We start from the raw sequence: 27,436 nt of genomic DNA, 5'->3' as shown, positions 1-27,436 counted from the left end.
ATGAAAAAGAAATAGAGGGAGCCATTCAAAACATGAAATTGGGAAAATCTCCAGGACCAGATGGCCTGACTTCCAGATATTATAAAGCTTTGAAAGACTGGTTGATTCAACCGTTTAAGGAAGTCTGCAATGAAATTTTAGAAGGGAAAAAGGCACCTGAATCGTGGAAAGAAGCATATATTACACTTATACCAAAATCTGAGACTGAAAAGAACCAGATTAAGAACTACCGCCCTATATCATTGCTGAATGTGGATTATAAAATTTTTGCAGACATTTTGGCAAAAAGACTGAAGAGGGTTTTGGTGGGTGAGATTCATAAAGACCAGGCTGGCTTTCTCCCGGGAAGACACTTATCTGACAATGTGAGAAATATAATAGACATTATGGAGTTGCTTGAAAACAATATTAATACGAAGGCAGCATTAATATTTGTGGACGCTGAGAAAGCCTTTGACAATATCTCTTGGAGTTTTATGAAAAAGAATCTCAAAGGAATGGGGGTAGGCCAGGGTTTTGAGAATGGTATAGGTGCAATTTACTCTGAACAAAAAGCAAAACTAATTGTAAATAACGTGGTCACTGAGGAAATTGCTATTGAAAAAGGGACACGACAGGGGTGCCCAATATCCCCATTACTTTTTATATCTGTTCTGGAGGTGTTATTAAATATGATTAGAGGGGACCAGCTGGTAAAAGGGATTCAGGTCGGAGCCAAACAATATAAGTTGAGAGCGTTTGCAGATGACTTAGTTTTGACTTTGCAAGAGCCAGACACTAGTACGAAAAGAGCCTTGGAGATAATACAAATTTTTGGTCGAGTAGCAGGTTTTAAGCTAAATAAACAAAAAACAAAGGTATTGGGGGAAAATTTAACAGTGGAGGAAAGAGACAAGTTTCAGAGTGAAACTGGATTAATGGTAGCAAATAAAGTGAAATATCTAGGGGTTAATTTAACAACTAAGAACGTGAACTTATTTAAAGACAACTATGAGAAATGCTGGACAGAAATTAAGAAAGATCTGGAAATATGGTCGAATTTGAGATTTTCCTTGTTAGGCCGAATTGCTGTTATTAAGATGAATGTTTTGCCAAGAATGCTGTTTTTGTTTCAAACATTGCAGATTGTGGACAGAATGGACTGTTTCAAGAAGTGGCAGAAAGATATATCGAGATTTGTCTGGCAGGGCAAAAAGCCCAGAATAAAATTCAAGATACTAACTGATGCAAAAGAAAGAGGGGGGTTTGCCCTGCTGGACTTAAAACTGTACTATGAAGCAGCAGCTTTTTGCTGGCTGAAAGACTGGCTATTTCTTGAGAATACAGACATTTTGGATTTAGAAGGGTTCAATAATAGATTTGGCTGGCATGCATATATATGGTATGACAAGGTAAAAATTCATAAAAGTTTTAAAAACCATATTGTTAGGAAAGCATTGTACAATGTTTGGATTCGCTATAAAGATTTGTTGGAAAATAAAACCCCTAGGTGGTTGTCACCAATGGAGGCCAAGGAAGTTAAAAAGCTTAATATGGAATCTAAATGGCCAAAATATTGGGAAATTGTAGAACAAGAAGGTGGAAATGTGAAATTACAGAGTTATGAGAAATTGAAGTTTAAAGTAAGAGACTGGCTTCATTATTACCAGATAAATGAAGTTTTTAAACAGGACAGGAAAATCGGCTTCCAGGTGGAGAAGTCAAAGTTAGAAATAGAATTGTTAGAACCTAATACTAAGAATTTGTCTAGAATGTACAATTTGCTGCTGAAATGGAATACACAGGATGAAATGGTTAAATCAGCTATGATTAAATGGGCACAGGACATTGGTCATGACATTATGTTTGCTGACTGGGAACAGTTATGGACCACCGGTATAAAGTTTACGGCATGTAATGCCTTAAGAGAGAATATTATGAAAATGATTTATAGGTGGTACATGACCCCAGTCAAGCTTGCAAAAATTTACCATTTGCCCAATAATAAATGCTGGAAATGTAATGAAACTGAAGGTACTTTCTATCACCTTTGGTGGACGTGCCCAAGGATTAAGGCCTTCTGGGAAACGATATATAATGAAATTAAGAAGGTGCTTAAGTGTACCTTTCACAAAAAAACAGAGGCTTTTCTCCTGGGCATGGTAGGCCAATTGGTGTCAAAGAAAGACAGGACGTTTTTTATGTATGCTACAACAGCAGCAAGAGTCCTACTAGCAAAGTATTGGAAGACACAAGAACTACCCACACTGGAAGAGTGGCAGACGAAGGTGATCGAGTATATGGGATTAGCAGAGATGACGAGCAGAATCCGTGACCAAGGGAAAGAGACGGCGGAAGAAGATTGGAAGAAATTTAAACTTTATCTTAAAAATTCTTGTAAAATTATTGAGTGTTAAAATGCCATGGGTAAAGCATAACAGATTTGCAGCGATAAATGATTGGATAAGAGGAAAGAAAGGGGTTAAAGAAATGAATTAATAAGTAATTTAGACCAGGGGTTGCTGAAAAAAAGCTCAAAACAGGGATGCAGAAAAGGGAGGCATGGGGAAGTCGTTGAAATTGGGTATATGAAAAAATTTATGAAATTATACATGTTTATATGTTTGTTTGTTAGTGTTTGTTGTTTGTATTGTCTTATATTATATGTTGAAAAACCAATAAAAATTTTATTAAAAAAAAAAAAGATCTTGCATGAAAAAACAGGATGTCTCGTTTTCCGCCCGGGGCAAGTATGTCGATGTTGTGATAAACTAGCACTGCCCTCTGTGCATCACCCTTATCTTCTTGGAGCGGCAGCGAGAGTCCATTGAGTTGGATGGAAATATTATTTTATTTGTTCATTTAAGCTGTTTATATAGCACTTGCTTACTGAACACATGGAGATATGGGCTGCATTTGGATATTTTAGAGACCTGGGGAGGACACAGATTGTGAAAACAGGAGTTAGTGAGAGACAGCAGTAAGCCGAGTGCCAGTGTGCAAAGGAGAGGGGAGGGTTGTTGCATTAAGTTAACACAGGAATAGCTAACATGGTTACCTACGGGTGTCATTGGACTACAGCGCCCATCATCCTTGACCCATTGGCCATGCTGGCTGGGGCTTATGGGAGTTGCAGTCCAACAACTTCAGGAAGGTACCACCATGTTGGCTAACTCTGGTTAATGGCTGAAGAAATAGCGAAAGCTGGTGGGAAACATTTAAACTCCCATTTTAAAACAAGTAGTTTTAAAGTCATCTTAAAAAGTAGAGACATCACCTTGCCAACAAAGGTCCGTATAGTAAAAGCTATGGTTTTCCCAGTAGTGATGTATGGAAGTGAAAGCTGGACCATAAAGAAGGCTGATCGCTGAAGAATTGATGCTTTTGAATTATGGTGCTGGAGGAGACTCTTGAGAGTCCCATGGACTGCAAGAAGATCAAACCTATCCATTCTTAAGGAAATCAGCCCTGAGTGCTCACTGGAAGGACAGATCCTGAAGCTGAGGCTCCAATACTTTGGCCACCTCATGAGAAGAGAAGACTCCTTGGAAAAGACCCTGATGTTGGGAAAGATGGAGGGCACAAGGAGAAGGGGACGACAGAGGACGAGATGGTTGGACAGTGTTCTCAAAACCACCAGCATGAGTTTGACCAAACTGCGGGAGTCAGTGGAAGACAGGAGTGCCTGGCGTGCTCTGGTCCATGGGGTCACAAAGAGTCGGACACGACTAAACAACAACAGTTTTTAAGTAGTTTATCCCCCCCCCCCGCCCCCATAAGGCAGGCAAGATGCTTTAGAGCCAAGAAGAGAGGGATGGCAATGGTGACTTTTACCACCACCCACATCTCCTTTTCAGTGACCCAGATATTGCCACAGGTGAATTGCGTAAACCCAGCGGTTGAAAAGCTGCCCGTTGATTTAGTCTGAGCTCCACTTCTGAGGGACCAAATCGTACGTTAGCAGGATACTAAAATACTGTACCTTCCCAGCCCCCCAAAAAAGGATGGAGGTGGGGGGAAAATCTATGACCATGAGGGGAGCTATTAATGGAAGTGGAAGAGAAGAGCTGAAATGCCTCAGCTCATTATCTGGGCTTCTTTCCCTGCCGCCCTCACCAATAAATGAAAGTATTGTGGGATCTTTTCCTCCCTGAATTTGAGAGGGTATTCCAGGACACAGTCTGTAACATCTTGCACTGAGAGTAAGAGAGAGAGGGGGGGAGAGAGAAGATCAGCCAGTTTCCCTACAGGAACAGTCCAAGCCTGTTGAATACCCTCCTAGCTGGCTCTTATTCTGCATCCACCTAATGAGGGTCAGCTGAAGCACCAGATTTCTCAAGCACTCATCAACCACACAATGCTTGCTGCCTGCCGGCCTGCCTCTCCTGCAGAACTGCTGGTACTGTTCATCTTCCCTTGTAGGCGAGGGGGCTTGTTCAGAAACCACAAATCCCTTTGTAAGCGGAGCTTTTATCCGACTACAATAATTAGACATTAATTAGGAATGTGTAAAGTAGCAGAGACTGTCCCCCCAGAGAAAGAAAAGTCTCTTTTCTGTGAGGACGGCAGAGACTACGTCGTGTCCGTTGCTCAAAGAGAAAACCAGGTTCTCAAAAAATGTGTGACTTTTCCGTTGCGTTACATATTATTTGAGCTGCTGTGCACAGAAGAGGGAACCACTCAAAAGCATAGCTGTCAACTTTTCCCTTTTCTTGCGAGGAAACCTATTCAGAATAAGGGAATTTCCCTTAAAAAATGGGAAACGTTGACAGCTATGCTCAAAAGATGATTCAATAACCCCTTGGGACATTTTAGATTTTAAAAATTCTTGTATTTGTGCCCCGCTGTAAGAATTTGGCCCATACTACATTCGCAGTGCTTTCCCCCCCCCCTAGAAAAATAGATGCCAGCACTCACCATGAAGTTGTTAAATAAGTGCCACACTTTTTAATAAAAAAAGAAGAGGTGCCGGTATTGCATACTCTTGAAAAAAAAGCACTGTTTGTGTGCATGCTTCACACCAGCTGCTGAAGGTTTCCATAGCATGGATTATCTTTCAGTGCTCGATGGAAGGAAGATTAGGAAAAACTTGTTGGTTACACAGAACTCTTTAGTCAAAAAAAAAAAATACAGTAGATGAACTAATGTTTTGCTTTAAAATTTGAGAGGAAGATGGTTATTGCCTATGGCAGCCCTACAATGTTTTCGGGCCATAGCTCCTCTCCATCGAGCATAGCCAATGGTCTGAGATGATGGAAACTGTAGTTCATCAACTTCTAGAGGGTCTCGCAATCATTTCTGTGAAACAGTCATAGCTGGTCCTATCAATAGTTTCTCTTATTAGGAAAATAGGAGGCACTACAGCTGGCAATTGCTGGAAATATCTGGTGAAGTGGGCTCTTGGCTGAGAAAGCTTTATCCCATGACAATGCATAAGGCACTACAAGGCTCTGTGTTTTATTTGCTGCCATGAGCCTAGCATGGGTACACTTCTAGAGTGCATTATTATGGATTCATACTGGGTTTCAATATTTCTTTTGCAGTGTGCGAGCTACCTTGAGGAACTTTTGTGTCAAAAAGAATATCTTGGGAACAATACGTTAATGAAACGCATGCGTCTTCCTACTACTGTTTCTGAAGCTTGTGTTTAGTCTCCCCAGGGCTCAGCTCCTGACTGAGTTTTCCCAATGGAAAGCCAGACAGCCGCAAAGGGCACAATACCGCTGTCTGAAAAGGCTATAGTGCAACCAGAGTAGAAGAAAAGTAAACCAGAACATTGCGGTATAAAAAGTTGCCGAATTTCAGCAGAAGGCTACAAGGTACGCACTTAACTGGAAATGAAACAGGGTGACCACTCCAAAACTTTTGCAGGCACGAACAGCATCAAAAACAGGATTGCAAGGGACTGCCCTGATAGCAACATGAGCACAAATAATCATGAATGTGCAAAAAAGAGAAAGACATATGGAGAGGCTCATACAATTCGGTCAAAAATAATGGGTTGGATTCTTATGGGAAGCGAGTTGAATTTATGTGCCACAGAAAGCAATGAGGCTAGTGAATGGGAACTTAACCTGGACGCAACCCATTGTTCCCTATTCATATATAAGGGTAAAGGGACCCCTGACCATTAGGTCCAGTTGTGACCAACTCTGGGGTTGCGGCGCTCATCTCGCTTTATTGGCCAAGGGAGCTGGCATACAGCTTCCGGGTCATGTGGCCAGCATGAATAAGCCACTTCTGGCAAACCAGAGCAGCGCACAGAAACGCCGTTTACCTTCCCGCCGGAGCGGTACCTATTTATCTACTTGCACTTTGACGTGCTTTCGAACTGCTAGGTTGGCAGGAGCAGGGACCGAGCAACGGGAGCTCACCCCGTCACAGGGACTTGAACCACCGACCTTCTGATCGGCAAGTCCTAGGTTCTGTGGTTTAACCCACAGCGCCACCCGCTCCCTATTCATATATACATTAACTCTATTTTTGCTCAAGTTGAGCAGGTCCCATGACAGAACAAAAGTTACATACATGAAAAGCACGCAACATCTTCTACTACTCGAGACTCAAAAGCAGAAGTAGGACAGTAGGTTCTTCTTCCATTTCCAAGCAACTCCCTGCAGCCTTCCCATAAATTACGCCACATTTTATTATTTGGTCCCGTCATCGTTGGCTTTGTCAATGGGGTAGTGATTTGAGAGAACAGGAACTGGATCTAGTTCATGGGTAGATCTCGGGGGAAGAGTGCAGTGGTAGCAACGTTCAAGTGCTTTCCCATGCAACATGGTCTGGAGAAATCTGCCAATGGGGAATCCTCCTCCTTGATCCTATATGTGGTGGTAAAGTTAGTACAACGCCCCTTGCTATGTTAAGGGCATTTCTGCAGTGCAATAATTTAGCCTGTATTACATAAGTGCAAAAGTTTCTGAGTTGGAAAGCGACGTGTGAATCACTGAGCTTTAGAGGGGACATTTTGAGTATGGCAAGAATCCAATGAAACAGAATCACACATATAGTGGAGTTTTGCTTTCTGTTTCACTAGAGAAGTTTCATCCGTCGAGGACACAAGCCATCCAACTCACTATGGCTTGTCTCTTCAGGCTGTGTATGCAGTTCTCTTATGCATTCACATGTTCCTTCTCTAGGACCCAATTTAAGATATTGTAACGGGCATGGTCCATTATTTGCCTGCTGAAGGGTATGGTGTGTTTGTGTGCCCACAAGTGTGAGAAGATACAATGTGTGAGCATGAGAAAGGCAGTAAGTGAATAAGCACGTATCATAGGCACGTGTTGCGTTGCTAAACTTGCCGTAGCTAAGAACTGGGGAAATTCTAAAACATCCAATGCAAAAGACATGGATAAAGTTATCACAGTCAACAAAACTAAGCAATATTAGATTAAGACACAATGGAAATCTAAATTTATGGCTTAGGTGCAACCTTTTTATAGGGTTTTGGAAGGCTGACATGAACTATTAATAATAGTAACTGCTTTGCTATAATTTGTTTCTTTTAAATTAGTATATGCTTTAGTTAAGAGAAACGAGGCATTGTTTATGCTACTAAAATTGTGTAATGCATTATCAAATCTATGTTGTAATTTTCAATATGAAATAAATACAAGATAAAAATTGTCCCCCAGGCCAATTTGAGGTTAGCACTGTTCTTCAAAAAGTTATCCATAACTGCATGCCTTTTCTAAAGTTTTGTCTTCTGTCGATCGATTTATCTGCCTCATGTTAATAGCTCCTAGTATCGGCAATATAAAACTATGTGGGTAACAACAGTTTTATGCAGGCAGCAACAGAAGGTGACCCAGATTACAAGGCATTGTGTACTAATTCCAAGTCTTCTTGCTTAATGGCAGCTGCTGTAAGCCTGCCTGATTAAGATTCACATTCGGCAGGCAACAAATCACACAGCCCCTTCAGACAAAAACACAGACACAGAAGAAGCGCGCGCACACACACCAATTCTAGGTTTCAAAACCTGTTCAATAGAGCCATCCCTTCATAAACACAGATCATCCTCTGCCAGCTGAGCCCACTTTAAATTTCATGTTGTACGTACTGTCATCGTTCTGACAAAATGATGAAAGAAAACCCATTTCAAAAGCTTTTTTCACACCACCCTATAAAGTGGGAGTTTGTTGAAAAGGTTAAAAAAAAGTCAATAATGGACACTTCCTTTCTCCTCCTAATGGAAGGGTTGTATTTACAAGAGAGAGAAAAATTAAATGCCCTGTGACATTTTGTGGAAGCTTTTCTCAGAGGTTTCCCTGTCCTCAGACTTCTGTGGCATGGCTTTTAAGCAAACGACAGTCCAAGAGAGCGTCAAATGTCAAAAACAGATGTGATGAACAGATTAATAAGTTGCAATAGAATGCATAAAAAAGGAAATATATTAACTATCCATTTAACATTTTAAACCTTGAGCCTTAGCACATGTCTAATAACAACAAAGTTCAACACTGCTGAAGAACACAGGAGTATTTCAGGGGGGGGTTGTCTTTTGAAATAACCATTTGTTCAAAAATGTTTGTCTTGCTGAGCATCTCAAAGTTCTATGGCCCCAAAGCCATCTGTTCTATAAGTTTTCTAGAACTTAGAAAACATACTTTTGACATTTAGGTCTCTCTCCCCCTACCCTGCCTGCCTGCCAACATTTATCATCTTTAGAGATTTCTGCTAGAACTGTTTTATCTCTTTACCTAGACACAATGACAGAAGAGAGAAACAAAATAATGCTTACTTTTTAAGTGAACAAGCAGCAAGAAACTGAGGTAGATGATGAGAGAGTTAGTTTTTGAATAAGTCATATTCATCTTGATGGAGCATCCTTCTTTAAAGTTGCCAGTTATTCCCGGGGCAGGGGTTGAGATGTCTCGTTTCCTACTTCTGCCCTAACCACAGGCTGACAGTCAAGGCACAGGTTCCATTGCATGCCATCTCTGACTCTGCCCTTTGCCAAACGCAGCACCGCAAACCTACCAACCGAGTTCCACTTAAAAGGCATTTGTGCTTGGGAAGATTTTACTCCAGCCGCACTGGGCGATGTCTCAAACCTGGTGCAGATTTCTCCACAAACTGGACTGGAGTCTCTTTTGATTCCCCTGGTTTTGTGAAGAATTCTGCCCACTGGAGAGAAACGGTGCCCCCAAACTGCATGCTGGAACAGTATTTTGTGAGAGTTCTCTACCCACCGCTTCCTCAATGCAAAGCTCCATTCAATTACTGTCCCCCAGGGTTGTATTAAAGAGCCCCCGATAGTAACACTTTGCACGTGTGAACAATAGATCTTTTAAAAATGGACTGGGCAAATAAAGCAATTGCTGTTTTAAGTGTTAAGAGATAGAAGAATTAACTCTCTACATAGGATTTTCATAGAGAGAGGAGTCCCAAATGGGTGTGCAAGAGCCAGCCACTTTGTGGGTCTCCTCCCCATAGCATAAGAATAATTTTCAACTTTTACACGCAAACATTTGAGCTGCACCAGTCGGAGCTCCAAAAACAAGACTAAATAGTGAGGAGATGCTTCAGTTCACTGTTCCAGGCTTTTGGCTATGAAGTCCTTCAAAACCCTCCTGTCCATTCCCCATCCCACTCCCATACAACATTTCACCCTTTACCATTGGCCAAAATCTCATTCCCAGTGCACACTTTCAGTCTCAATGAGCTCTCTGGGGATCCTTCCCATCTTTTGTCCCCCTCTCCAATATATTTTTGTACTTGTGCGAACCTTGGACGTCCACTGAGCATACCAATACCTTCCTCCTATGCGTGGGTGATGCTGTTTTAATTACATAACCAATGGCACTCACGCCAGAAGATGAGAAATAGAAGAAACAAAATACTCCAGGGGCCCCTAAAGGTAAAAGTAAAGGGACCCCTGACCATTAGGTCCAGTCGTGGCCGACTCTGGGGTTGTGGCGCTCATCTCGCTTTATTGGCCGAGGGAGCTGGCGTACAGCTTCCGGGTCATGTGGCCAGCATGACTAAGCCGCTTCTGGCGAACCAGAGCAGCGCACAGAAACGCCGTTTACCTTCCCGCCAGAGCGGTACCTATTTATCTACTTGCACTTTGGTGTGCTTTCGAACTGCTAGGTTGGCAGGAGCAGGGACTGAGCAACGGGAGCTCACCCCGTCGTGGGGATTCGAACCGCTGACCTTCTGATCGGCAAGTCCTAGGCTCTGTGGTTTAACACACAGTGCCACCCGCGTCCAGGGCCCCCTAGTTACTAGCAAAAGGCTGTTTTCTAGTACCACTTTCTGGTAGAACACTGTCCCCATTTTGCCTTTTCAGATTTTGGAAGGTGCATTCAAAAACTATGTTATTTGATGCTGTTTTAATCATTGTTTTGAAGTTCTACTTATGCAAGCTGCCTTGAAAAGAGTTCATTTTTGAAAGGCAGGATATAAATGATTCAAGTATATTAATAAAAATATTATACACACCCCAGACAGTACCCATGAAGAGTGGGGGGCAGCTCAATGCGATATTGTTACACTTTCTATTTTACTAGACATTTTGGGGGAGAGAGAAGACACAAACCTTCTGCTTTCTTTTCAGCACCAGCTGCTATGTGTGAACAACATCTAGTTACACCCAATATTTATTCACAAATTAAAATATTTTGGTTCCACCTTTCAAGGTCATCTAGGTTTCTAAGGAGACTCACAATACAAAATAATAATTAAAAAATCAGTGACTAAAAGCAATAATAATGAGTTAATTAAACGAACCAAAATACTACAGAAACTTAAAAATATCAGGGAAGCTATTCCCTGATCCACCAAATATTGAGAATTAGCTGCCAATGGCTCGGGATAAGATACATGCTTTCAACCGGCACCTAAACTTTTAATATTTTAGATGCCTGTCAAACATAGCTGGGGAGTTGATTCAAAACTTGGGGGCTACAACAGAGGAGGCCATTTCTCCACCTCACCTTTGAAAGTGGAGAATACCTAGAAAAAGCCCCCATATATTATGTGTACAGATTTTCTGTACAGATTTTGTACAGATTTTCTGGAAACAAGTAGTCGGACCTCAATCTCACTGTCCAAACCAGCACTTTGAATTGTACACTGAACCAAACAGGTACCCAGGGCAGATCCTTAAGCACTGGTTTAATATGAGCAAAGCTAGGAAGAGGGCCTTCTCAGTAGTGGCACCCACCCTGTGGAACACCCTCCCATCAGACGTCAAGATGAGTAACTATACTATAACCTTTAAAAGACATCTGAAGGCAGTCTTGTACTGTATAGGGAAGCTTTCTAACATGTAATGTTTTATTGTGTTTCTATATAGGTTGGAAGGCACCCACAGAGGTGGGGGCAACCCAGTCAGATGGGTGGGATACAAATAAAGAAATTACTACTACTACTATAAATGTAAAGGTAAGGGACCCCTGAACAATTAAGTCTAGTGAAAGGTGACTATGGGGTTGTGGCACTCATCTCGCTTTCAGGCCAAGGGAGCTGGCATTTGTCCACAGACTACTTTCCGGGTTATGTGGCCAGCATGACTAAACCACTTCTGGCACAACGGAGCACCGTGACGGAAGCCAGAGCGCACGGAAACGCAGTTTACATTCCCGCCAGAGCAGTACCTATTTATCTACTTGCACTGGCATGCTTTCGAACTCCTAGGTTGGCAGGAGCCTGGACCAAGCAACGGGAGCTCACTCCGTCGCAGGGATTTGAACCGCCAACCTTCCGATTGGCAAGCCCAATGGGCACAGTGGTTTAATGAACCCACCCACAAACCACTGTTCAATGAAACTGCGGTCTGTATAGGTGCAATGGATTTCTCCAAGGTTTTCAAATCTCAGCTTAAACATGGCTTGCATTTTCAAATCAGATGGAAGCTGGTTTAAGGGGAAAACTTATAAAACAACAGTATTTCTCAAGAAGCTACAGGAAATTTATGGATTGTACTTAACTTCATGTGTACCTGGCTTCAAATACCAGCTGCAGGCCCATCCTGAAACCAGAGTAAATGGTAATGTACACACAGCCTTAATCCAGCCATATAACCAAAGAGTTGGAAGGGACCTCAAAGATTGCAGGAGACCTGAGACAATGGGGGTGAAGTCAAACTGCAGGAGAATTACAGTACCTGCTGGTGTTGTTGTCTCTTGATGGGCAACCAGGACCAGAGCTCCGTGGAGTGGGAGACTAGCCAACCAGAAGAATCTCTGAGGTAAACTTGCCTGGAGGCAGACTCAGCATCCAAAGTCAGGTCCAGGCCTAGGGTCAGGTAAACAGCAATTCCATGTGGTCAAGATGGTCCAGGGGTCAGGGAATCCAATGGTCAAGATGAGCAGGAAGGTAAAACTAGGAACTACAAGTGTTGCTTCCAGGGTCTGCTGAAGAAAGCTGAAGACAGCTGGTTCTCATCAGCACCTTCTCCTCTGAGTCCCTGAATGCTGATAAGCTACAGGTGGAGTCACTCTGCCTTATCTCCTTTCAGGCTGCTGTTCAGCAGGTGAAGCTGACTCTGTGGCCACAGAGACTGGTAATGCGTAACTGCTGCCTCCCACATTGTTTTTTTGTTTGTCTTTATTTATACTTTTCAACTTTATACATTTCACTAATTTTACAATCAATTTGACATTTCAAAACCTGACTTCCTTCTCCCTCTTTCTGTGGTTCCTTAAATTGATTTTTAATTTCTGCATATCCAAATTAACTTAATTTGCTCATTTATTCATCTTCTCTAAATATACATGCTTATGAAACTGCAGGTTATTACAATAATCCTGCCAATGTTTTTATCTGTTTTTATTCAATAAACCATTTCCATTCTTTTATATATATATATATAATTTTTTTTATCTTGATTTCTTCTGGTAAGTTTCACCATTTCTGCATATTCAATAGGTTCTTGTATCCATTCTTCCTTTGCTGGGCTGCCTCCCACATTGTTTTTGTTGCTTTAGCAAGTCTGAGCTTGGGCTGCCCAGATGACATGGCCCACGTCTCGGCCTCACTGATGTGGCCCAAAGGAAAGAAGACCGCTGCATTTGACACCGGTTTGGCTGCAGGAGTTGCCAGAACATGGCTTAAAAGCGCCCCTTTCCTGCTGGGAAAGGGGACCCACGTGCCAAAATATTCACAGGTCTTCTAATGAAGGGGAATCCACTCTCCACCTTCCAAAGCAGGACTGATCCACTGTGGAAGAGTTTGTACTATTAAGAAGACCTCCCTAGAGTTGAGCTGAAAATCTCTTCCTTTTGAACCCATCCTTTTTGGTCTTCTGCTATGGAGGAGGAGGGGGGAAACCTCGCTCCATTATCAATGTGGTGGCCCTTCAAATGTCTGAAGGTGTTGCTGGTGTTTCCTCTTCACCATCTGTTCTCCAGGCTAAACAAGCCCAGCTCTTTCAAACTTCCTTCACAGGATTTGGTCTCATCATTTCTGTCTCACCGAGTGACTTTGGCAAAACCTCGCAGTACTGTGGCACTATGTAGTAAGAATAATAATAATAATAATAATAATAATAATAATAATAATAATAATTTATTATTTATACCCCGCCCATCTGGCTAAATTTCCCCAGCCACTCTGGGCGGCTTCCAATCAAGTGTTAAAAACAATACAACATTAAATATTAAAAACTTCCCTAAACAGGGCTGCCTTCAGATGTCTTTTAAAGAGACATCTTTTAAAGAGACATTTATTTCCTTCACATCTGATGGGTGGCCGTTCCACTGGGCGGGCGCCACTACCGAGAAGGCCCTCTGTCTGATTCCCTGTAACCTTACTTCTTGCAATGAGGGAACTGCCAGAATGCCCTCAGCACTGGATCTCAGTGTCCGGGCTGAACGATGGGGGTGGAGACACTCCTTCAGGTATACAGGACCGAGGCCATTTGGGGCTTTAAAGGTCAGCACCAACACTTTGAATTGTGGTCAGAAATGTACTGGGAGCCAATGCAGATCTCTCAGGACCGGTGTTATGTGGTCCTGGCGGCTGCTCCCAGTCATCAGTCTAGCTGCCGCATTCTGGATTAATTGCAGTTTCCGGGTCACCTTCAAAGGTAGCCCTACGTAGAGCGCATTGCAGTAGTTCAAGCGGGAGATAACTAGAGCATGCACAACTCTGGCAAGACAGTCCATGGGCAGGTAGGGTCTCAGCCTGTGTACCAGGTGGAGCTGGTCGACAGCCGCCCTGGACACAGAATTAACCTGCGCCTCCATGGACAGCTGTGAGTCCAAAATGACTTCCAGGCTGCACACCTTGTCCTTCAGGGGCACAGTTACTCAATTCAGGACCAGGGAGTCCCCCACGCCCGCCTGCCCCCTGTCCCCCAAAAACAGTACTTCTGTCTTGTCAGGATTCAACCTCAATCTGTTAGCCGCCATCCATCCTCCAACCGCCTCCAGGCACTCATGTAGCAGCTGTTGGCAAACAGGAGTGGAAGCCCAGTGCTTGAGGTGAAGAACACTGCCATCAGTGGGCTCTGCCTCATGTGGCAAAATGCTCTGAGCTGGCCCTGATTATTGCAGTCATCTCTCCCCCAAAGTATAGCTCTGCAGACAGAAGTCCCCCATTTGCTAAGGTGGGTATACTTCTCTGTCTGCAGACAGATAGCTCTGCAGACAGAAGTCCCCCATTTGCTAAGGTGGGTACACTTCTCTGTCTGCCCACATTGGAAACAGGGAAGCATCCCCTACATTTCCTGCACAATTAGATGGTTTTCTTCTCTGTCAGGCTATGTTTACATTAGCAACTTAAACAGAGAGGTCATTTTCCCCTGCTGCAATTCAAGCAATAGCTGGGAGGTGGTCTGCTCTTGATGGGGTTACTCTGCTTCTGAAGGGGAGGGTACATAGCTTGGGGATGCTCCTGGATCCTTTGCTATCCCTTGAGGCTCAGGTGGCCTCGGTGGCACAGAGTGCCTTACATCAGCTTTGGCCCAGCTGTACCTCTATCCAGACACGGATAGTCTAACTTCTGTCATCTGTGCTTTTGCAACCTCTAGGTTAGATTACTCCAACACGTTATACGTGGGGCTGCCTCTGAAGACAGTTTGGAAACTTCAACCGGTGCAGAATTTGGCAGCCAGGTTGCTTGCTGGGGTAAAATGGTTTGAGCATATAATGCCAATCCCGGCTGCCACTGGCTGCCAATTAGTTTCCGGCCCAAACTTTTGTTTCAGTATTTAGGGTATGTACCATATTTGCTCCACGTGCGCCGGCAGATATGAACGCTGATCAAGGAGCTGCGACTGCCAAAGCTGCCTAAGTGAGTGTGCTTGGGGAATGGGGGGGTCTGGGTAGCCAGGGGGCGACTGACGGAACCGGGTGGAAGGGACAATGTCCGGAGTGGGAGCTGTTGGGGGGATGTACCAGATCAGGGTTTGTTGTGAGGCCAATAGTGAGGGGAGGCTGGGGGGGAGGAGAGAATATGGATGGTGGCATGTATTTATTTATATACTTACTTGCAACATTCCGTGTAGGATCCACGTACCTACGGGACCACCTCTCCTGGTATGCCCCGCGGAGGACCTTAAGGTCCTCAAATGACAACTTTTTGGAGGTCTCAAGTCGCAAGGTGGTTAGATTGGTCTCAACTAGGGCCAGGGCCTTTTCAGTACTGGCCCCGACTTGATGGCACGCTCTGTCACAAGAGACTAGCGCCCTTGACATCTTTCCGCAGGGCCTGCAAGACAGAGCTGTTCCACCTGGCTTTTGGTTTGGACTCAGTCTGACCGTTATGTTTCCCTACCCTTATGGTTTTGATCTATGGGCTACTTTTAAAATGAGGCTGCATTTTAAATTGCATTTTAACCTGTATTTTAAATTGGGGTTTTTGTTCCTATTATGTTTTTACTGTAATTTTACTGGTGTTAGCTGCCCTGAGCCCAGCTCCGGCCATGGGCGGGCGCGGTAAAAATAAAATTTATTATTATTATTATTATTATTATTATTATTATTATTATTATTATTATTATATTTTTATTGTTGTTGTTGTTATTTTATTATTAGACAACCCCCAATTTTAAACTTAAAAAAATTGGGGGGGGGATATCATCTTATACATGGAAAAATACGGTAATTGAAACCCATTGAAAAAGCCTGAAAACATCCCATCCCACCCCTGTTCCAGTGCGATGCATATATACACGCTTGTGCACATATTGAACGCACATAAACTGGGGTCTGCCTGTACCTCAAGGACTGCCCCTCCCCATATGAGCTGACTGTGTGATCCCAATCCGAGGTCTGGAGGGTGGTAACATGAGAATGGGTGTTTTCTTCAGTTGCTCCCTACTTGTGGAATGGTCTCCCCAAGGAGACTTACCTGGCACATTTATTACGTATTTTTAGGCACCAGGCAAAAATATTCCTCTTCTTCCAGGCCTTTGGCTAATTAAACAATCTGTGGCCTTTTAAACTGTGTGTGTCCGGGGCGGGGGTATCATTATTGTTTGTTAATATGACATGTATTTTTGTACTTTTATATTGTAAACCACCATGAAGGGCAGTATAGAAATTTAAGAAACAATCAAACAAATAATAATATGCAAGCTGAGCCTATGGTGGAGGGGCTTACAGTATTAACACCCCAGAAAGTCTTGCTTCTCCCACAGTCCAAGCCTGGGATTCAAGCAGAAATCACTTGCTCTTCCTTCTGCCTTTAGCCTACATCTCTTTCGTACAACTCCTGCTATTATACTTCTCAGGTGAACCCCTGGAATTTCACATCGCTCAGAGATTGGGGCGGCAGCGGCGGCAATATTTTGCTCTCTTTCTAGTCTGCTTGGAAGCTTGCATATTTTTCTGCCAGCCTAAGCTACTCTAAAGGGACGTGGGTGGCGCTGTGGGTTAAACCACAGAGCCTAGGACTTGCCGATCAGAAGGTCGGTGGTTTGAATCCCCGCGACGGGGTGAGCTCCCGTTGCTCAGTCCCTGCTCCTGCCAACCTAGCAGTTCGAAAGCACGTCAAAGTGCAAGTAGATAAATAGGTACCGCTCCGGCGGGAAGGTAAATGGCGTTTCGGTGCGCTGCTCTGGTTCGCCAGAAGCAGCTTAGTCATGCTGGCCACATGACCCGGAAGTTGTACGCCGGCTCCCTCGGCCAATAAAGCGAGATGAGCGCCGCAACCCCAGAGTCGGTCACGACTGGACCTAATGGTCAGGGGTCCCTTTACCTTTACCTTTTAAGCTAGTCTAATAACATACATCATTGTGTGTTATTGTTTTATATCTATACAATACAGGAAAAATGCATGGGTGGGCAAAAAAATCACCTCGGGATTTTTTGGTAATTCCATTTGCATCGGCAGAAGACAGAATCTAAATGTAATTTGGCCTGATAGACTTTTGAAATCATGCAATTTGCTTGCTGTTTCACTTCTCGTGTGTTCCACTTACTCGGGTCAATGTCTTCACGTTGAAAGACGCAACCTTTCCTTGCCTTCTGGTCTCTTGTTCCTCTAATTGCTCCTCTTGTGGTGATTGCAGTTCCGTATCTGTTTCCAGCTCTGAGGACCCATCTAATTGCTCCTGAATTATTGGGCTTCCCATCAAATATCTAATATATTCTCTTTGATGGAAGGGCTATTTCTTTTTCAACTTTGAAATGACTAACACTGATGATCTTAACTTCTACTTTCCTTTGGAGGTGGGGTTGAAGGGCAGTATATAAATTTAATTTAAAAAATAAAATAATAATTTATTGATATGGCCGCTGCTAAGCGGTACCCTTTCCAAAGTGGAAGAAGATTGGTCCAAACCCTCTTCATTTTCAGTGGGAGCTAGACGTTTAGGCTCATCCAAGAGGGCCTCTTTGTGACTTATGAATGAGTACTTCTGCTTTAGACATAAGAATAAATTCATTGGTAGGCCTTCCTCCCAAACAGCTCTAACTAGCTACAGTGTTACCTTGGTTTTTGAACGTCTCAGTTGATGAATATTTCAGTTTTCGGATGCCGTAAACCCAGAAGTAAATGCTTCAGTTTTGGAACACTTTTCAGAAGTTGAACGTGCCATGCAGCTTCCGTTTTGAGTTTTCCGTGTTGTATTGCGGCTTCCATATTGAGTTTTCGGTTTCTGAATGTTTCAGAACTCGGTCTTCTGGAATGGATTACTTTAAAAAACCAAGATACCACTGTATAATTGCTCCCAATATTATTTCCCCCTTCCTTGGAAAGAAGCTGGCAACTGAATCTTTGAGCTTACCAATTCTGTTCACATAACACAACAGTGCATATCCCCCTCCCCCTTTTTATGAAAGATATCTTTGATTTTGGATATTGGAAAACATATTGTTCAATTTTTTTCTTCTGCTTTTGTGACTTACATAGCCCCCAAATGTTGACATCAAAATTACAAATATTACATGGTTAGTTCTGTTTTCCTTTTTATAAGGCAGGAGGCAAAAAGGGGGTAAGTTCTTGGGGGCCACATCCACCCACAAATCCCCAGTTATGAAAAGTATGAAAAAAATCAATCAATCAATCAATCAATCAATCTTTATTACGGTCCAGAGACTCAACAAATCATTACAAATCAGTACACAATTCATACAGCCTACCTCCAGGTTAATCAAGCATTTTGTTTAGAATATAGGGCTCATTTGTTCTTGCAACCACCGATAAAAACTTTGCCACTGCTAACGTTCTAGCATTTGTCCGGTCTTCCAGTAGGAACCTGACATAGTGAGCCTCTGATTTTCCAGGGAAAGATACCAGCAAGGGTAGTATCAGTTCAGCCCTCAATACATTTCTCAACAAGAAAAGCTATATTAAGCACTAGCTGAAAATGCCCAGTGTTGCCTGGAAATTCTACCAAAAAACCCCACAATGTTTTTATATGGATAGTATAGTGTGGTTTGCTACTTTTAAGGGCTGTGTAACTCCCTCCCCCACTCAGACTGAGTCTCAGCTTTGGCAAAGCAGGGGCACATTTTCTTGGGCATTAGCCAGCTATGGTGAAACTTAATACCTGGAGACTGCTCATTGGGCTTTTCTAAACATGTTCCCATTTGTGGATCTTCCTCATCTGTCTGCAAGAAAAAGTTATGGGAGACAATGCTTGCATCTATTAAATAGGTGACCGAGCTCAATGCCAAGTCTGCACTGGAATACCTAAGAAACAAATGTGCGTACAAAATAGTCATTTGACTTCATTATTGCTTTTTGACCCAGAAGGATCTCCAAAATGCCTTACATAACACAATCGAAATCCAAATATATTGGGGCTCCTGTTGCATCACTCTGGCACAAACTATTGCTCCAGGGTTATAAATACCCCACAACATACAATCCAGTTTTTCTTAAACCGTTGGCTGGTTTCCACTACCTTTCACCTGGGATGCCGCCATACAGTGGCTTAATTTGCACACTAGATACTGAGATACCACAAATGGGCTAAATATAGGCCCAAAATGGAAAACGAGCGAGGTCCCAACTAAAGAAGAATGGCAACTTAAGCTGACAGAATACGTGCAGCTTGCAGACTTAACATACAGAATAAGAGAACAAGAAGAACATGTGTTTAGAGAAGATTGGAAAACGTTCATTTAAAGGTGAAAGGTAAAGGACCCCTGGATAGTTAAGTCCAGTCAAAGGTGACTATGGGGTTGTGGTGCTCATCTCGCTTTCAGGCTGAGGGAGCCGGCGTTTGTCCACAGACAGCTTTCCGGGTCATGTGGCCAGCATGACTAAACCACTTCTGGTGCAACAGGACACCGTGATGGAAACCAGAGCATATGGAAACGCTGTTTACCTTCCCGCTGGAGCAGTACCTATTTATCTACTTGCACTGGGCTGCTTTCGAACTGCTAGGTTGGCAGGAGCTGGGACAGAGCAACGGGAACTCACCCCCGACGCATGGATTCGAACCGCCGACCTTCTGATCTGCAAGCCCAAGAGGTTCAGTGGTTTAGACCACTGCGCCACCCGCGTCCCACTTTCTCATTTACCTGGAAGGAACTCCCACTGAGCTTGTCGGGGCTCATACTCGAGTAGGACCAAACTGTTACCCTGTGAAAACTTCCCCCTACTGCCTTCATTGTTGCAGCCTCATCAAACAGCATGTCACGTAGCAACACCGACAAGCATCATTGTCGCCGCTTGTCAGGTTAATTTATGTACGCATTGCAGTATTCATCCTAGGACTTGCACATGGTCAGTTAAAGCAGGCAAGGGAAGCGGCTGGATTTCAGATGGGAATTGTGCCTGTTTGTATTTTAACATGTAAAACACCTCCTGGATATCTTTTATGCATTGCAGGCAAAAACAAACAGACTACACTAAGGTACTGTACAGATCCCCCGGGAGCGACAGAACTCAATATAGTGTGTGATTTGGTTATCCTTACCTTTGATGGGTTCTTGCACAAAGAACATGTTTTGTTTTGTTTTTTGTTACTTCGTAGCGTGTGGTTAATACCACCGGGAAGTGATTCCGCCGTCAGAGACAGATGCCAGGTCAGCTCTCATCGCTGTAGATGAAAATTTTGCTATTAGTATTCTCCACCTTCCTACTAATGAACTGTCTAATCACATCGCGGCTGTCTGTACTGATAATCCTCCCCTGTTGCCAAGGTTGCAAGAGGTTTTCAAAAAGAAAAGAAACAATATTTTTGCAACAAGAGCCTTCTACACGCTCCACATTAAACAGATTGCAGACTTTTTTTTAACCTTTTAAACTCAGGTTCAGCAAGTGGCAGCTCTTGGGGAAAACCTGTCATCCTTGAAGGAGCCGCTTGCTAGTAACTTGCCAATTCAACGGTAAGTGAGAGTGTGGAGTGAACAATCATTGTGGTTCTTTGGCATAAGGACTGGACCTTTGGCCCATAACCCACCTTTTCTTTCCCAGAACAACCTCTTCACCACCTTAGTGAGATAGAATCAGCATGCATTTCCTGTAATAAATGTAGCTTTCTTATTTTTCCTAAACTCACGATTGTCAGTGTGATTATATCCAGGGCAAAGTTTGCTCTTCCAACAGGGATTCAGTATTGAGATCAATTTCTGCTGTGGATATATATAGATTTAGATAGATTAGATTAGATAGATTAGCTAGCTAGCTAGCTAGCTAGCTAGCTAGATATTTAAATTTTCTGTTTTACAATTTAGAATATTCATGTATACAACCTTAAAATATCAGTGATTTCCCTTCTTCTCTTTCCATGGTTCATTTTACATAGATAAATCCCTGCATATTTTATATAAACTAAACCATTCAGTATTCCATTATTACTTCCATCAAAACTTATTTACACTGTTGAATTTATCTCAATGCTGCCAATGTTTTCAAATGTACTCAATCCCTCCCCCATATATTCAGTAAACATTTTCCAATCTTCTTTAAATGAATGTTCTTCTTGTTCTCTTATTCTATACGTTAGATCCGCAATCTGCGCATATTCCATCAGTTTAAGTTGCCATTCTTCTTTGGTTGGGACTTTGCTTGTTTTCCATTTTTGGGCTAACAAAACACTTACCGCCATAGTGGCATACATATAATTTCTGCTAAGGGTTTTAATGCCAAACGTCAGCAGTCCACAGGTTGCCAACCCAGATCTACTCTGACTTGTAACAGCCCACCAGAGTCTCTGGCAAAAGTCTCTCTCACCCCTTTTCCAAAAGTGGCACATTCCTGGAAGTCTTTCTTTTCAAGTAATTCTCTTGGATCAAAGAAGCTTGTGTGGGAATTAGACTCTAGTGCCCATTTGCAGAGCATGCAGAAGATAGCCCTGATCCCTTTAATTACCGTATTTTTCGCTCTATAAGACGCACCAGACCATAAGACGCACCTAGTTTTTGGAGGAGGAAAACAAGAAAAAAAATATTTTGAATCCCAGAAACCAGAACAGCAAGAGGGATTGCTGTGCAGCGAAAGCAGCAATCCCTCTTGCTATTCTGGCTTCTGGGATAGCTGCGCAGCCTGCATTCGCTCCATAAGATGCACACACATTTCCCCTTACTTTTTAGGAGGGAAAAAGTGAGTCTTACAGAGCAAAAAATACGGTAGTTCTATTTTCCCCTCCTATAAAAACTACGCAAGACACTCTCTGTATAAACTTCAAAGAGCAAATAACTTTTACTTAGTGTACTTGTACTTGCAGATTAAATATACAACACGGGTACTTAAATTGCTAAAATGCTAAAATGTCCCTGGGGCATAAGCCTGGGCAGTGTGTATGGAGATCCTCAGCTGCCCAGATGACAAGACCCCTGGCCTTGCTGATGCGGTCCAAAGGAAAGCAGAGCAATACATTTGGCACCAGCTTGGCTGAATGAATTGCTGGAAGGAGGTGTACAAGGCGCCATTCAAATATCTCAGGGATTCCACTCCGAATTTGTGTAGGGTTTACTCCTCAGCTTTTTCTTCTCTGAAATATGTCCCTCAAGGCAGCAGAGATTTAGAATCAGAGTTTTCCTTTTCCTAGATCAGGCATAGGCAAACTCGGCCCTCCAGCTGTTTTGGGACTACAACTCCTATCATCCCTTGCTAACAGTACCCGTGGTCAGGGATGATGGGAGTTGTAGTCCCAAAACATATGGAGGGCCGAGTTTGCCTATGCCTGTCCTAGATGGGCTATGTTCCCAGGTTGACAGGCCTTGTCAGCTCCTCATTTCCCTCTACAGCATGTGCAGAGACTGTCTTCTTGAATTCCCTTATTCTAATGGTAAGGTTTTGAATTTGGGGGTTGTAGATTTGTGTGTGTGTGTGTGTGTGTGTGAAAAGATCACAGCTATCTAAAGTTGCTGGACAAAACATGCTAAACATTAGACAGCATTCTAGATCCTGGACCAATACAGAATAAGCCTCCAAGGGATGTCATGTCATTGTCAAACATTTGTTCAGACAGCGTTCATCTTAATTTTGATGCATTTCTTACATGCTATAGCTTTGTACTAAACTTACTTCTGGAAGATTGTCATGCTAAATTTATGTTCAGAAAGCGTGGATGTGCTCGGAACCTTTAACCACTGATTTGAAATTCTCTATACATTGTTTTCTCCAAATTGTGCTCAATCCAAGCCAGAAAGGTATGCTGAGGACCTAATTTTTCACACCTGCAAAGTAAATGAAAGTGCTTTCTGCTTTGGAGAGAAGAAACAATGAATTGATTCAGTGGCCACATTATGACTACAATGTAGCCTACAGCTGCAACTTGAAGCACAATTTCCAAGGAGTGAAATCAGTTGGAGTTTACTTCTGAGTAAACATGATTACAATTGCAACACATTCGTTTTAAATTCATATTTGGCTCACCATGAGCATTAACAAATTGCACTTAGAATTTTACATTTGTCAGTTGAAAAACAAACCAGAGTTTTGTGTAGGAATTACTGTAATGAACCCAAACCTTAAAAGGCCTGCAAAATGTTGTTTGACTCCCCCATCATTTTGAATGTGTTTTTTTCTGACAGGTGTAAGAGTGCTAATAAGGTCACTGTACCATTTTTTGAGCGTGAACTAATCGGAAGCAATTTTACAGAATCTAACATCTGCATGCTGAAGTGTGGGTCAAAGGGAACAAATCTGAACACCAATCTCTTACAGATGTAGATGCAAAAGTTATTATTGTAAAAGGGGCTATTATAAAAAAATAAACGCTTTCTCCCTGTATGGCATAGTCTTTCAGAAAAATCAGAATTTAACATACTAAACCTGTGCACCAAATTACATAAATAATGCAAATCTATCATAATCAGGCAGTTGACTAGGAGATAGTAGCTAGTTTTCTGAAATGCCCACATGAAAATGGAAGAGCTCCGTAGCACAGGGTACTTATCCAGGTAACTATGACAACATGAGGGGCCTGTAGCTTATACTATCATCAAGCTGCAACTTGACTTTGGAATTTGTGCTCAACCATGTTCATTGGCGGAATATCATTGTAGACAAGATGGTCTGGAGACAAGCCAGGAGAGAAGGTGTAGTCCTCCTCTTTTTCACATTTCTATAGGGATTTTGCATGGAGAGGCTGTTGTGTTGGAAAACGATGGCTGGACTAGAGTGCTGAGATGAGCGCCTTACTACCTGTGCACTTCCATCTTTCATTTTTCTAATACAAAAAAAAAATACCGGATTTGCACCAAAGAGCAGTTTTTTTAAAAGTGTGTAGCTCCAAGCCACATGATGCTTTAGATTCACCCGAATGAAGGGCTGCTATGCATCCTTCACTCCCATTTTTCCTTTCCCATCTGTGCCTGCAAGGGTGAATTTTATTTTAATTTTTAACACAGGTGTTTCATGCCCGAAAACTTCTGCACAAAAGAACTGTTCCACTGTGGACACTGAAAAAGTGAAGGCTGCCTCCTTTCCTTGGAGGTGATGGAAAGAAAATGAAAGAAGGCAGTGACACTCTGCAAAATCACACTGCACATGTAAGAAAGCCCATCAGACTGAGAAAATCTGAATTTAGTGGAGGGCAAAGTCTGGACCACCAGGTGGATGAGAACTTTGTTATGAGGATGCGTACAAAAAAACAAAACCAAAGATGCGGGGTTGTATTCAGCTAACTTGTATTCAGATTAGACCCACTGAAATTAATGGGCCTGCATTGGTGAGGTCTATTAATGTCAATGTGTCTACTCTGAATACAACTTTTAGTGCTTCTTATTAGCTGCCTTGGAAGGTTTTACAGTGGTACCCCGCAAGACAAACGCCTCGGAAGACGAAAAACTCGCTAGACGAAGGAGTTTTTCGTTTTCTTAGCCGCTTTGCAAGACGCATTTCCCTATGGGCTTGCTTCGCAAAACGAAGCAAGCTCCGGGGATAGCGGGGAAGCGCAGCGCGTCTTCCCCGCTGTTCCCGGACCTCTTTTGAAGCAAGGGGCGGCCGGGAGAAGATCGCTTCTCCCCGTTGCCAGCCCCGCAATCTCCGGGGACAGAGGGGAAGGCGCGCGCGGAGATTGCGGGGCAGGCAACGGGGAGAAGCAATCTTCTCCCCGCCACCCCTTGCTTTAAACAGGTCCGGGGACAGAGGGGAAGGCGCTCGGCGCTTCCCCTCTGTCCCCGGACGGTCTCCATAGGAACGCATTGATTGATTTTCAATGCATTCCTATGGGAAACCGTGCTTTGCAAGACGAAAAACTCGCAAGAAGAAAAAACTTGCGGAACGAATTAATTTCATCTTGCGAGGCACCACTGTATATGCTTAAAGACAGGATATAAATAATGGGAATAAATAGATATCGCAACGACATTCAAATACCTTCTTGCTGAAGAAATATGCTGATAAAATAGTCTTGTGAATATTAGAGAGCTATGCTAGTTGCGTTGGCCATAAGGTCATCAGATGCAATTGCACAAAGATCAGCAAGATAAACCTTACTGTATGCTATGATTTTCCAAGGGAGCCTTTTTAAAAGGAAAGACTCATAGCTGAAAGAGACCTTAGCACATTCAAGAGTTCAAGGATGTTTGGCTTCCAAAGGTGAATTATCACACCAATTTCAATCATGATAATGGATCACTTAGCACTCTAAACGGATAGGTATTTGTAATAACAACCTTAAGGGATGTTCAAACCTCAAATAAATACAGCTTGGAGAAGAATGTAAATTACAGCCACACTATTAATCAGTCTGACTTTGAAACCAGAAAGCCTGCAGAATGTCTTTTGCAGGCAAAAGAAATTTGTTAACTTTGTTAAGAGATGGTGTACTGATGTGTGTAACAAGCACTTAACTGAAAAAAAGAAAGAAGAAACATCAGAAATTTGGGGTTATTTCTAAATGGCAGGACTGTCCTTGACCATTTTCACATCTGAAGTCAAAATGACACACCTTGAAAAATAATTGTGTGCAACAAAAATAGAAATAGAAATAGAAAAATTAAGTGAGACTATAGAGCAGTGCGGGAACTGGGAAACAACTTAGAGTGCAATGCCACATTCTGTATGAAAAATGACAACGAAGAAAGCAAATATTGATACCCCTTGCCAGTTTGTGTGTGTGTGTGTATGTAATGAATGATACAGGAAGAGACTGGAGATAGAAATACGGCAGTCCACCCTTTACTTGCTCTTCAAAGTCCCTGCTTCACTCTGGGCAAAAGAGTTGTCACCTGTTTTACTTGCCCCTACTGCTGTGTCTAAGCCACGCCACGTGGGTGGCGCTGTGGGTTAAACCACAGAGCCTAGGACTTGCTGATCTGAAGGTCAGCGGTTCGAATCCCCGTGACGGGGTGAGCTCCCATTGCTCGGTCCCTGCTCCTGCCAACCTAGCAGTTCGAAAGCACGTCAAAGTGCAAGTAGATAAATAGGTACCGCTTCGGCGGGAAGGTAAACAGCGTTTCCGTGCGCTGCTCTGGTTCGCCAGAAGTGGCTTAGTCATGCTGGCCACATGACCCGGAAGCTGTACGCTGGCTCCCTCGGCCAATAAAGCAAAAGGAGCGCCGCAAACCCAGAGTTGGTCATGACTGGACCTGATGGTCAGGGGTCCCTTTGCCTTTTACTGCTGTGTCTAACTGCTACTTGATACTTTGTATAGGATTGCTAATTATAAAAACATGACTTCAAGCACCACACAGTGGGAGAGCTCAGTTAAACCTGGGAGAGCTGCTATCTTTGTCCATGTGTTTTACAGTATTTTATTTATTAAATTTACATATTTCCCTTCATCTGAGGATCACAGGGTGGTTTACAATATGGAAACAAAAAAACACACACCATAATAATAAACGAAAACAATACCTCCCGCCCGAGTTTAAAATCCCATTGATGTTTAATTAGTCAATTAGCCAAAGGCCTAGGAAAGAAGAGGAATGTTTTCACCTGCCACCTAAAGGTGCATAATGAAGACACCAGGCGAACCTTCCTGGGGAGAGCATGCCACAAATGGGGGGGGGGCACTGCAGGAAGGCACGTTCTTGTGTTGACACCCTCTGGACTTCGCATGGAAGAGGCACATGAAGAAGGCATACCCTCCAACATTTCTCCGATGAAAATAGGGATATCCCATTCCATAATGATAATGTAACTATTTATACCCCACACATCTTACCGGGTTGCTCCAGCCACTCTGGGTGGCTTCCAACATACATATAAACATAATAAAACATTGAACATTAAAAAGAAAAATCCCTATACAGGATTGCCTTCAGATGGCTCGGGGGCCAGATAATTCCATACCTTCCAACTTTTCTCTAGCGAAAATAGGGATGTCCTAAGGAAAAGCAGGACATTCCAGGATCAAATCAGAAACTGCAGCTGTTGTACAAGGGATGACTATTATGACTGGAATGTAATTGAAAACAATACAATTTTGGAATGCAGAAACAAAGTAAATCACCAAACGACCAATTCTAGCATGCGGGGGGCCACTAAAATTATTTAATTTGGTATTTGAATGATTAGTATTAGCAATTGTAGTATAATTTAGCATTGATAGAATGAGGCTATGTAATAATAAAATTTAAGGTCTTATATATATAGAATAAATGTTCATAAATGTACCAAACAAGCACCTACATAGATATGTGGACCA

At 42.8% G+C, this 27,436-nt stretch overlaps 1 protein-coding gene and 1 long non-coding RNA gene across 2 annotated transcripts in view; both read right to left on the bottom strand.

The window, feature by feature from the left end:
* The window catches only part of CRB1 (crumbs cell polarity complex component 1), a 153,737-nt gene extending 144,686 nt beyond the window's left edge, over positions 1–9,051 (bottom strand). The window contains exon 1 of the mRNA XM_053391485.1: positions 8,729–9,051. Coding sequence (XP_053247460.1) covers positions 8,729–8,801 — 73 coding nt within the window. The 5' untranslated portion in view covers positions 8,802–9,051. The remainder of the gene's footprint in view (positions 1–8,728) is intronic.
* The window catches only part of LOC128415374 (uncharacterized), a 207,592-nt gene extending 192,082 nt beyond the window's left edge, over positions 1–15,510 (bottom strand). The window contains exon 1 of the long non-coding RNA XR_008330922.1: positions 15,458–15,510. This is a non-coding gene — a long non-coding RNA (uncharacterized LOC128415374). The remainder of the gene's footprint in view (positions 1–15,457) is intronic.
* Between the last annotated feature and the right edge of the window lie 11,926 nt (positions 15,511–27,436).

Source organism: Podarcis raffonei, chromosome 6, assembly GCF_027172205.1.
Source record: "Podarcis raffonei isolate rPodRaf1 chromosome 6, rPodRaf1.pri, whole genome shotgun sequence".
In the NCBI taxonomy this organism is placed as follows: Eukaryota; Metazoa; Chordata; class Lepidosauria; order Squamata; family Lacertidae; genus Podarcis; species Podarcis raffonei.
The sequence above is the reverse complement of the archived record's forward strand: the minus strand, read 5'-3'. Positions and strand labels throughout refer to the sequence as shown.